The following is a 13,111-nucleotide window of genomic DNA, read 5'->3' on the forward strand; positions in this document are numbered from 1 at the left end:
GGGAGAGAGACAGGAAGACGGGTTTTGCGAGAGGAGCAGGGAGAGAGACAGGAAGACGGGTGGAGCGAGAGGAGCAGGGAAAGAGACAGGAAGACGGGTGGAGCGAGAGGAGCAGGGAGAGAGACAGGAAGACGGGTGGAGCGAGAGGAGCAGGGAGACAGGAAGACGGGTGGAGCGAGAGGAGCAGGGAGACAGGAAGACGGGTGGAGCGAGAGGAGCAGGGAGACAGGAAGACGGGTGGAGCGAGAGGAGCAGGGAGACAGGAAGACGGGTGGAGCGAGAGGAGCAGGGAGAGAGACAGGAAGACGGGTGGAGCGAGAGGAGCAGGGAGACAGGAAGACGGGTGGAGCGAGAGGAGCAGGGAGAGAGACAGGAAGACGGGTGGAGCGAGAGGAGCAGGGAGACAGGAAGACGGGTGGAGCGAGAGGAGCAGGGAAAGAGACAGGAAGACGGGTGGAGCGAGAGGAGCAGGGAGACAGGAAGACGGGTGGAGCGAGAGGAGCAGGGAGAGAGACAGGAAGACGGGTGGAGCGAGAGGAGCAGGGAGAGAGACAGGAAGACGGGTGGAGCGAGAGGAGCAGGGAAAGAGACAGGAAGACGGGTGGAGCGAGAGGAGCAGGGAGAGAGACAGGAAGACGGGTGGAACGAGAGGAGCAGGGAGAGAGACAGGAAGACGGGTGGAGCGAGAGGAGCAGGGAGAGAGACAGGAAGACGGGTGGAGCGAGAGGAGCAGGGAGACAGGAAGACGGGTGGAGCGAGAGGAGCAGGGAGAGAGACAGGAAGACGGGTGGAGCGAGAGGAGCAGGGAGACAGGAAGACGGGTGGAGCGAGAGGAGCAGGGAGAGAGACAGGAAGACGGGTGGAGCGAGAGGAGCAGGGAGAGAGACAGGAAGACGGGTGGAGCGAGAGGAGCAGGGAGAGAGACAGGAAGATGGGTGGAGCGAGAGGAGCAGGGAGAGAGACAGGAAGACGGGTGGAGCGAGAGGAGCAGGGAGACAGGAAGACGGGTGGAGCGAGAGGAGCAGGGAGAGAGACAGGAAGACGGGTGGAGCGAGAGGAGCAGGGAAAGAGACAGGAAGACGGGTGGAGCGAGAGGAGCAGGGAGAGAGACAGGAAGACGGGTGGAGCGAGAGGAGCAGGGAGAGAGACAGGAAGACGGGTGGAGCGAGAGGAGCAGGGAAAGAGACAGGAAGACGGGTGGAGCGAGAGGAGCAGGGAGAGAGACAGGAAGACGGGTGGAGCGAGAGGAGCAGGGAAAGGGGGCAGAGGGAGTGAGAGATTGAGGCAATTGCGTCTGTTTAACATCAGGTGGCAACAGCCTGAGGTGGAACACACTGTTTATAAAGCAGTATATATTAAAGTAGTGTATAAAGCAGTATATATTAAAGTAAGTAGTGTATAAAGCAGTATATATTACAGTAAGTAGTGTATAAAGCAGTATATATTAAAGTAAGTAGTGTATAAAGCAGTATATATTAAAGTAAGTAGTGTATAAAGCAGTATATATTAAAGTAAGTAGTGTATAAAGCAGTATATATTAAAGTAAGTAGTGTATAAAGCAGTATATATTAAAGTAAGTAGTGTATAAAGCAGTATATATTAAAGTAAGTAGTGTATAAAGCAGTATATATTAAAGTAAGTAGTGTATAAAGCAGTATATATTAAAGTAAGTAGTGTATAAAGCAGTATATATTAAAGTAAGTAGTGTATAAAGCAGTATATATTAAAGTAAGTAGTGTATAAAGCAGTATATATTAAAGTAAGTAGTGTATAAAGCAGTATATATTAAAGTAAGTAGTGTATAAAGCAGTATATATTAAAGTAAGTAGTGTATAAAGCAGTATATATTAAAGTAAGTAGTGTATAAAGCAGTATATATGGAGCGCCTAGCCCCTCGACCCCCAACACAGGAAGCGCGCGGTCAGCAGGACAACCCACCCACCTGTCCAATGAGCCGTACATCACTTTGAGGGTCCGCACGACCCCCCCCATCACCGTCTGCAGGTGCAGCAGGGAGACCCTGGAGAGGAAACACAGACGGTCAGAAACAGTCAGAAACAGGCCCGGACGCTGTGGTGGTGGGCGAGTATAGGAGCTGAGCTACCGTGAAACTGCTGTTCATCCAATATGTACTGATTCTGTGGGTCCTGTCGGTTCTGTAGGCATAAAGAAATGGTACCTGTATGGTCCTTTTTATATATCTGTAGATACTATATCTACATCTGTACATATCCCTTACCAAGTTTTGTTTGCTTTTGTCACATGTAAGGTTCATCTACACGCCACACGGCGGGCAGCCCTCTAAGTGTCAAGCGCCAAAGGTAAAAACTGAGCGCCCCTGGCGGGCGGCGGGCTTTAGTTTCGGTCCCTGACTGTACATATTAATACTACAACTCTGTACATACACCTGCTTAGCACTATACTCAGTAATACTCATTTATATATCTTATACCCAGTTATTACTGTACATTGTATATTACATTTGCACTCTGGTTGGATGCCAAACCTATTTTCGTTGGTACTGTACGTGTGCTGAGTACTCCCGAACTCCGCATGCGTAGATTGTCCAGAGATCTAGGTTTATCAATCTGCGCATGCAGAGTTCGGGAGTAGGTGCGGAAAAGTGACTATAGCTCGGCCGAGAAAGTGCAGATCGACTTGGGATTGGTCTCTCCGTGTTCAGCAGACTCAGGCGTATAAAAGTCTATTGGATCATGTCTCCCGCACCCCCACAGCCGTAGTTAAAACCACTTAATGTCAAGGCTCTCATCCTCATTCATTTTCTCCCCCCGCTCTCTCTCCCATGATTTCAGAATACCGGAAGTGTTGCGGTGGTCTATACTGCACTGACCCCTGACCCTGTAACACGTCTCTCCTGGGTAACTGCTCTCCCCTACCTCTCAGGCCTCACTGTAACACGTCTCTCCTGGGTAACTGCTCTCCCCTACCTCTCAGGCCTCACTGTAACACGTCTCTCCTGGGTAACTGCTCTCCCCTACCTCTCAGGCCTCACTGTAACACGTCTCTCCTGGGTAACTGCTCTCCCCTACCTCTCAGGCCTCACTGTAACACGTCTCTCCTGGGTAACTGCTCTCCCCTACCTCTCAGGCCTCACTGTAACACGTCTCTCCTGGGTAACTGCTCTCCCCTACCTCTCAGGCCTCACTGTAACACGTCTCTCCTGGGTAACTGCTCTCCCCTACCTCTCAGGCCTCCTCACTGTAACACGTCTCTCCTGGGTAACTGCTCTCCCCTACCTCTCAGGCCTCACTGTAACACGTCTCTCCTGGGTAACTGCTCTCCCCTACCTCTCAGGCCTCCCTGTAACACGTCTCTCCTGGGTAACTGCTCTCCCCTACCTCTCAGGCCTCCTCACTGTAACACGTCTCTCCTGGGTAACTGCTCTCCCCTACCTCTCAGGCCTCCCTGTAACACGTCTCTCCTGGGTAACTGCTCTCCCCTACCTCTCAGGCCTCACTGTAACACGTCTCTCCTGGGTAACTGCTCTCCCCTACCTCTCAGGCCTCCCTGTAACATGTCTCTCCTGGGTAACTGCTCTCCCCTACCTCTCAGGCCTCACTGTAACACGTCTCTCCTGGGTAACTGCTCTCCCCTACCTCTCAGGCCTCACTGTAACACGTCTCTCCTGGGTAACTGCTCTCCCCCACCTCTCAGGCCTCACTGTAACACGTCTCTCCTGGGTAACTGCTCTCCCCTACCTCTCAGGCCTCACTGTAACACGTCTCTCCTGGGTAACTGCTCTCCCCTACCTCTCAGGCCTCACTGTAACACGTCTCTCCTGGGTAACTGCTCTTCCCTACCTCTCAGGCCTCACTGTAACACGTCTCTCCTGGGTAACTGCTCTCCCCCACCTCTCAGGCCTCACTGTAACACGTCTCTCCTGGGTAACTGCTCTCTCCTACCTCTCAGGCCTCCTCACTGTAACACGTCTCTCCTGGGTAACTGCTCTCCCCCACCTCTCAGGCCTCACTGTAACACGTCTCTCCTGGGTAACTGCTCTCTCCTACCTCTCAGGCCTCCTCACTGTAACACGTCTCTCCTGGGTAACTGCTCTCCCCTACCTCTCAGGCCTCCCTGTAACACGTCTCTCCTGGGTCACTGCTCTCCCCTACCTCTCAGGCCTCACTGTAACACGTCTCTCCTGGGTAACTGCTCTCCCCTACCTCTCAGGCCTCCCTGTAACACGTCTCTCCTGGGTAACTGCTCTCCCCTACCTCTCAGGCCTCACTGTAACACGTCTCTCCTGGGTAACTGCTCTCCCCTACCTCTCAGGCCTCCCTGTAACACGTCTCTCCTGGGTAACTGCTCTCCCCTACCTCTCAGGCCTCACTGTAACACGTCTCTCCTGGGTAACTGCTCTCCCCTACCTCTCAGGCCTCCCTGTAACACGTCTCTCCTGGGTAACTGCTCTCCCCTACCTCTCAGGCCTCACTGTAACACGTCTCTCCTGGGTAACTGCTCTCCCCTACCTCTCAGGCCTCCCTGTAACACGTCTCTCCTGGGTAACTGCTCTCCCCTACCTCTCAGGCCTCACTGTAACACGTCTCTCCTGGGTAACTGCTCTCCCCTACCTCTCAGGCCTCACTGTAACACGTCTCTCCTGGGTAACTGCTCTCCCCTACCTCTCAGGCCTCACTGTAACACGTCTCTCCTGGGTAACTGCTCTCCCCTACCTCTCAGGCCTCACTGTAACACGTCTCTCCTAGGTAACTGCTCTCCCCTACCCCTCAGGCCTCACTGTAACACGTCTCTCCTGGGTAACTGCTCTCCCCTACCTCTCAGGCCTCCTCACTGTAACACGTCTCTCCTGGGTAACTGCTCTCCCCTACCTCTCAGGCCTCACTGTAACACGTCTCTCCTGGGTAACTGCTCTCCCCTACCTCTCAGGCCTCCCTGTAACACGTCTCTCCTGGGTAACTGCTCTCCCCTACCTCTCAGGCCTCACTGTAACACGTCTCTCCTGGGTAACTGCTCTCCCCTACCTCTCAGGCCTCACTGTAACACGTCTCTCCTGGGTAACTGCTCTCCCCTACCTCTCAGGCCTCACTGTAACACGTCTCTCCTGGGTAACTGCTCTCCCCTACCTCTCAGGCCTCACTGTAACACGTCTCTCCTGGGTAACTGCTCTCCCCCAGCTCTCAGGCCTCCCTGTAACACGTCTCTCCTGGGTAACTGCTCTCCCCCACCTCTCAGGCCTCCCTGTAACACGTCTCTCCTCACTGCTCTCCCCTACCTCTCAGGCCTCACTGTAACACGTCTCTCCTGGGTAACTGCTCTCCCCTACCTCTCAGGCCTCACTGTAACACGTCTCTCCTGGGTAACTGCTCTCCCCTACCTCTCAGGCCTCACTGTAACACGTCTCTCCTGGGTAACTGCTCTCCCCTACCTCTCAGGCCTCACTGTAACACGTCTCTCCTGGGTAACTGCTCTCCCCTACCTCTCAGGCCTCACTGTAACACGTCTCTCCTGGGTAACTGCTCTCCCCTACCTCTCAGGCCTCCCTGTAACACGTCTCTCCTGGGTAACTGCTCTCCCCTACCTCTCAGGCCTCACTGTAACACGTCTCTCCTGGGTAACTGCTCTCCCCTACCTCTCAGGCCTCACTGTAACACGTCTCTCCTGGGTAACTGCTCTCCCCTACCTCTCAGGCCTCACTGTAACACGTCTCTCCTGGGTAACTGCTCTCCCCCACCTCTCAGGCCTCCCTGTAACACGTCTCTCCTGGGTAACTGCTCTCCCCTACCCCTCAGGCCTCCCTGTAACACGTCTCTCCTGGGTAACTGCTCTCCCCTACCTCTCAGGCCTCCTCACTGTAACACGTCTCTCCTGGGTAACTGCTCTCCCCTACCTCTCAGGCCTCACTGTAACACGTCTCTCCTGGGTAACTGCTCTCCCCTACCTCTCAGGCCTCACTGTAACACGTCTCTCCTGGGTAACTGCTCTCCCCCACCTCTCAGGCCTCACTGTAACACGTCTCTCCTGGGTAACTGCTCTCCCCTACCTCTCAGGCCTCACTGTAACACGTCTCTCCTGGGTAACTGCTCTCCCCTACCTCTCAGGCCTCACTGTAACACGTCTCTCCTGGGTAACTGCTCTCCCCTACCTCTCAGGCCTCACTGTAACACGTCTCTCCTGGGTAACTGCTCTCCCCTACCTCTCAGGCCTCACTGTAACACGTCTCTCCTGGGTAACTGCTCTCCCCTACCTCTCAGGCCTCCCTGTAACACGTCTCTCCTGGGTAACTGCTCTCCCCTGCCTCTCAGGCCTCCCTGTAACACGTCTCTCCTGGGTAACTGCTCTCCCCTGCCTCTCAGGCCTCACTGTAACACGTCTCTCCTGGGTAACTGCTCTCCCCTACCTCTCAGGCCTCACTGTAACACGTCTCTCCTGGGTAACTGCTCTCCCCCACCTCTCAGGCCTCACTGTAACACGTCTCTCCTGGGTAACTGCTCTCCCCTACCTCTCAGGCCTCACTGTAACACGTCTCTCCTGGGTAACTGCTCTCCCCCACCTCTCAGGCCTCACTGTAACACGTCTCTCCTGGGTAACTGCTCTCCCCTACCTCTCAGGCCTCACTGTAACACGTCTCTCCTGGGTAACTGCTCTCCCCCACCTCTCAGGCCTCACTGTAACACGTCTCTCCTACCTCTCTGCAGGCAGGCCGATGACCAGCAGGTTGTTGCTCTCCTTCCAGTAGCCCACGTGGACCAGGTGCTTCCTCAACAGCAGGGATGAACTGGAGGAGGAGGAAGAGGAAGAGGAGGAGGAGGAGAGAGGGGAAGAGAAGAGGGGGGGAAAGAGGGGGAGAAAAGAGAGGGGGAAGTGATTTAGTGCGGAACAATGTGGACGACAGCGCATTCATTGTGAGTCAAAGGCAAAGTGGAGAAAAACAAAGTCTCAAGCCTGTATTCTCTAAAAGGGTCTTGAAAGGGAACTTCTCTCTCTTTCTTTCTAAAGCGTTAAACCGTTCAGTATGTTTTATTGGGGTCTTATTGGCTTCTGTCTGACTCCTACCTAACCTGCACGCACAACAGCGTATAACGTATGACGTATATCATGCCAGTTAGGGTACCGGCTTGTGTATACTGCACCTGTATATGGTTTACTTTACTCATAGTATACAGTATATACTGCACCTGTGTATACTGTTTACTTTACTCATAGTATATATTCAGATTCCAATTCTTTATTGCCCATATTTATTGTAATGTATAATAGATATGCATACAGAGTTTACAGACCCTCATCTGCACCTTTGTTTACTTTCTCATATTCTTATATTCATAGTTAATTATATTGTTTACACTGTTTATTTACATTTTTATTATAATTGTATTGCCTATATTTATGTCTTTCTACTATTATTACCATGCCTATACCTGTACCTTCCCTCCCCCCTCCTGCTATGATGCCCGCATTTCCACAAGGGGATTAATAAAGGAATATCTTATCTTATTACCTGACGATCCGTCCGTCCGTGACATTTTCCAGCATGTCACACAGGGTGAGGAAGATGCCTCGCACTCCTTTCAGCTGGCTGGACGCTTCAGACAGAGGATACTGGTACAGGATCTCCTGCTGTGGACGGACGCACGCACGCACGCACGCACGCACACACACACACACACACACACACACACACACACACACACACACACACACACACACACACACACACACACACACACACACACACACACACACACACACACACACACACACACACACACACACACACACACACACACACACACACACACACACACACACACACACACACACACACACACACAGTAGTTAGAAATAATTGTCCACATGCAGAGACACACACACACAGAATCGTACACACAGACAGACAGACACAGAGAAAGAATCGTACACACAGACACACACAGAGAAAGAATCGTACACACAGACAGACAGACACAGAGAAAGAATCTAGAGCCATATGAAATCCGTTTTATTTTTTTCCAAATTCCATTTTATTTTTTTCCAAATTCCGTTTTTTCCGTTTTAATATTTCAGAATTCTGTATTTTGCTTTGTACGCTCATTTTACCATCAGAAATAGTGTCTAATAAGTGGGAATGAATAAATGTCCACAATTTAATAAGATATAACAGTCCATTTAATAGGGCTGTCTTAAATACTTCGAAGCTTCGTTCGATGGGCATGGGATTCGAATATGAAAATAATATTTGATTATTAAAAAAGAAATCAAAAAATTATATATATTTTTGCTAAATCAACTCTGCCTCTCTTTGTTAACTACAACAAGCAATGCTGTTTGTTATTTAAGATGAGGTCGGACTCGGCACTGACAGATTTGTGTTCATTGTGCTGCTTTTATAAAGCCTCAAATGACTGCTTACAATATTTCATGAAAGCAAAGTGTTTTGTTTGTCTAAGATTTAAAAAGGTTTAAACTTTACAGCACTGACAAAGTTGAACAAAGTGCTGTACAAGTCCCACAACATAAAAAAAAAAAAAAGTAAAAAAAAAAAAAAAAAAAAAAAAAAAAATTTATAGTTGATTCCATTTTTATTGCTCAATTCCGCGATTCCGTCCGCGATTCCGTGATCGCGGATTCCATATGGCTCTAAAAGAATCGTACACACAGACACACACAGAGAAAGAATCGTACACACAGACAGACAGACACACAGAAAGAATCGTACACAGACAGACACACACACACAGATACACAGAAATAATCGTACACACACACACACAGAAAGAAAGAATCATGGGCGGCTAGGTGGTGTAGTGGGCAAGGCGCTCGCCACCAATGCAGGAGACGCTGGGTTCGAGCCCAGCTCTCCGCATTGCTATCAGCTTGGCTGGTCGTTCATACTAACACAATTGGCAGTGTTAGGGGTGGGAAAGCTGATGGGTGGGGATCGGACGTTGTGGACAGCGACTCCTACAGGTCGGTTGGTGCGCCTGCGCAGCAGAATCAGGAAGCAGCGAGGGCGGCGTGCCCTCCAAACGCAGACCCCCGACGCTGAGAGATCGCGCTGTGCAGGTAAAAAGATGCGACGGCTGCTTCCTCGAGTACCGGAGGGGACACGTGATGTAAGGCTTCGTCCACATTGCAGCCGGCTTGTGGGAGGCATGGCCTAACAGCGTTCGAGACGGGGGAGGGTAGAATTGGACAATACGAAATTGGGATGGGAGAAAAATTGAAAATGGGAGAAAAAGTAGATAAAAAAAAAAGAAAGAAAGAATCATCCACACACAGACAGAGAGACACACACACATAAAGAATCATCCACACACAGATAGAGACACACACACACATAAAGAATCATCCACACACAGATAGAGACACACACACACATAAAGAATCATCCACACACAGATAGAGACACACACACACACAAAGAATCATCCACACACAGATAGAGACACACACACACATAAAGAATCATCCACACACAGATAGAGACACACACACACATAAAGAATCATCCACACACAGATAGAGACACACACACACATAAAGAATCATCCACACACAGATAGAGACACACACACACACAAAGAATCATCCACACACAGATAGAGACACACACACACATAAAGAATCATCCACACACAGATAGAGACACACACACTGTCACGTGTACATGTGTGCACAGCAGGTAGACTATCGGACAGATCGACCGACATACACACATTCTCTCTCTCTCTCTCTCTCTCTCTCTCTCTCTCTCACAGATAGAGAGAGAGAGACACACACACACAGAACACACTGTCACGTGTACATGTGTGCACAGCAGGTAGACTATCGGACAGATCGACCGACATACACACATTCTCTCTCTCTCTCTCTCTCTCTCTCTCTCACACAGATAGAGAGAGAGAGACACACACACACAGAAAGAATCGTACACACAACCACACACACGCACAGCTGTAATGGCTGGTTTTGGGGCAGTAAAAATTATGAGAGTCTGGAAAATTAAAAGCCTCTCCAGCAGAACAATCCATCACTGTGTGGACAATGTCAAGCCTGTAGTTGATTAAGACACAGGTCACCAGAGTACTGTATATCTCCCTCCTGTAAGATACAGGTCACCAGAGTACTGTATATCTCCCTCCTGTAAGATACAGGTCACCAGAGTACTGTATATCTCCCTCCTGTAAGATACAGGTCACCAGAGTCGTATATCTCCCTCCCCCTGTAAGATACAGGTCACCAGAGTACTGTATATCTCCCTCCTGTAAGATACAGGTCACCAGAGTACTGTATATCTCCTCTTGTATCAGGTACGCAGTACTGTATTCTCCCTGTCAGATACAGGTCACCAGAGTACTGTATATCTCCCTCCTGTAAGATACAGGTCACCAGAGTACTGTATATCTCCCTCCTGTAAGACTACAGGTCACCAGAGTACTGTATATCTCCCTCCTGTCAGATACAGGTCACCAGAGTACTGTATATCTCCCTCCTGTAAGATACAGGTCACCAGAGTACTGTATATCTCCCTCCTGTAAGATACAGGTCACCAGAGTACTGTATATCTCCCTCCTGTAAGATACAGGTCACCAGAGTACTGTATATCTCCCTCCTGTAAGATACAGGTCACCAGAGTACTGTATATCTCCCTCCTGTAAGATACAGGTCACCAGAGTACTGTATATCTCCCTCCTGTCAGATACAGGTCACCAGAGTACTGTATATCTCCCTCCTGTAAGATACAGGTCACCAGAGTACTGTATATCTCCCTCCTGTAAGATACAGGTCACCAGAGTACTGTATATCTCCCTCCTGTAAGATACAGGTCACCAGAGTACTGTATATCTCCCTCCTGTCAGATACAGGTCACCAGAGTACTGTATATCTCCTCCTGTAAGATACAGGTCACCAGAGTACTGTATATCTCCCTCCTGTAAGATACAGGTCACCAGAGTACTGTATATCTCCCTCCTGTAAGATACAGGTCACCAGAGTACTGTATATCTCCCTCCTGTAAGATACAGGTCACCAGAGTACTGTATATCTCCCTCCTGTAAGATACAGGTCACCAGAGTACTGTATATCTCCCTCCTGTAAGATACAGGTCACCAGAGTACTGTATATCTCCCTCCTGTAAGATACAGGTCACCAGAGTACTGTATATCTCCCTCTGTAAGATACAGGTCACCAGAGTACTGTATATCTCCCTCCTGTAAGATACAGGTCACCAGAGTACTGTATATCTCCCTCCTGTAAGATACAGGTCACCAGAGTACTGTATATCTCCCTCCTGTAAGATACAGGTCACCAGAGTACTGTATATCTCCCTCCTGTAAGATACAGGTCACCAGAGTACTGTATATCTCCCTCCTGTAAGATACAGGTCACCAGAGTACTGTATATCTCCCTCCTGTAGATACAGGTCACCAGAGTACTGTATATCTCCCTCCTGTAGATACAGGTCACCAGAGTACTGTATATCTCCCCTCCTGTAAGATACAGGTCACCAGAGTACTGTATATCTCCCTCCTGTAAGATACAGGTCACCAGAGTACTGTATATCTCCCTCCTGTAAGATACAGGTCACCAGAGTACTGTATATCTCCCTCCTGTAAGATACAGGTCACCAGAGTACTGTATATCTCCCTCCTGTAAGATACAGGTCACCAGAGTACTGTATATCTCCCTCCTGTAAGATACAGGTCACCAGAGTACTGTATTCTCCCTCCTGTAAGATACAGGTCACCAGAGTACTGTATATCTCCCTCCTGTAAGATACAGGTCACCAGAGTACTGTATATCTCCCTCCTGTAAGATACAGGTCACCAGAGTACTGTATATCTCCCTCCTGTAAGATACAGGTCACCAGAGTACTGTATATCTCCTCCTGTAAGATACAGGTCACCAGAGTACTGTATATCTCCCTCCTGTAAGATACAGGTCACCAGAGTACTGTATATCTCCCTCCTGTAAGATACAGGTCACCAGAGTACTGTATATCTCCCTCCTGTAAGATACAGGTCACCAGAGTACTGTATATCTCCCTCCTGTAAGATACAGGTCACCAGAGTACTGTATATCTCCCTCCTGTAAGATACAGGTCACCAGAGTACTGTATATCTCCCTCCTGTAAGATACAGGTCACCAGAGTACTGTATATCTCCCTCCTGTAAGATACAGGTCACCAGAGTACTGTATATCTCCCTCCTGTAAGATACAGGTCACCAGAGTACTGTATATCTCCCTCCGTAAGATACAGGTCACCAGAGTACTGTATATCTCCCTCCTGTAAGATACAGGTCACCAGAGTACTGTATATCTCCCTCCTGTAAGATACAGGTCACCAGAGTACTGTATATCTCCCTCCTGTAAGATACAGGTCACCAGAGTACTGTATATCTCCCTCCTGTAAGATACAGGTCACCAGAGTACTGTATATCTCCCTCCTGTAAGATACAGGTCACCAGAGTACTGTATATCTCCCTCCTGTAAGATACAGGTCACCAGAGTACTGTATATCTCCCTCCTGTAAGATACAGGTCACCAGAGTACTGTATATCTCCCTCCTGTAAGATACAGGTCACCAGAGTACTGTATATCTCCCTCCTGTAAGATACAGGTCACCAGAGTACTGTATATCTCCCTCCTGTAAGATACAGGTCACCAGAGTACTGTATATCTCCCTCCTGTAAGATACAGGTCACCAGAGTACTGTATATCTCCCTCCTGTAAGATACAGGTCACCAGAGTACTGTATATCTCCTCCCTGTAAGATACAGGTCACCAGAGTACTGTATATCTCCCTCCTGTCAGATACAGGTCACCAGAGTACTGTATATCTCCCTCCTGTCAGATACAGGTCACCAGAGTACTGTATATCTCCCTCCTGTAAGATACAGGTCACCAGAGTACTGTATATCTCCCTCCTGTAAGATACAGGTCACCAGAGTACTGTATATCTCCCTCTGTAAGATACAGGTCACCAGAGTACTGTATATCTCCCTCCTGTAGATACAGGTCACCTATGTTAAGAGTACTGTATACTCCCTCTGTAAGATACAGGTCACCAGAGTACTGTATATCTCCCCTCCAGTAAGATACAGGTCACCAGAGTACTGTATATCTCCCT

At 49.4% G+C, this 13,111-nt stretch overlaps 1 protein-coding gene across 2 annotated transcripts in view; it reads right to left on the reverse strand.

Moving 5' to 3' along the window:
- Positions 1-13,111, reverse strand: part of intu (inturned planar cell polarity protein) — a 225,415-nt gene that overhangs the window by 71,308 nt on the left and 140,996 nt on the right. For both annotated transcript variants that reach the window (XM_084312228.1, XM_084312227.1), the window contains exons 5-7: positions 7,481-7,599; positions 6,668-6,757; positions 1,943-2,020 (exon numbers count right to left, since the gene is read on the reverse strand). In XM_084312228.1, coding sequence (XP_084168354.1) covers positions 1,943-2,020; positions 6,668-6,757; positions 7,481-7,599 — 287 coding nt within the window. The remainder of the gene's footprint in view (positions 1-1,942; positions 2,021-6,667; positions 6,758-7,480; positions 7,600-13,111) is intronic.

This window comes from Notolepis coatsorum, assembly GCF_963971535.1.
Source record: "Notolepis coatsorum genome assembly, chromosome: 4".
Lineage (NCBI taxonomy): Eukaryota > Metazoa > Chordata > Actinopteri > Aulopiformes > Paralepididae > Notolepis > Notolepis coatsorum.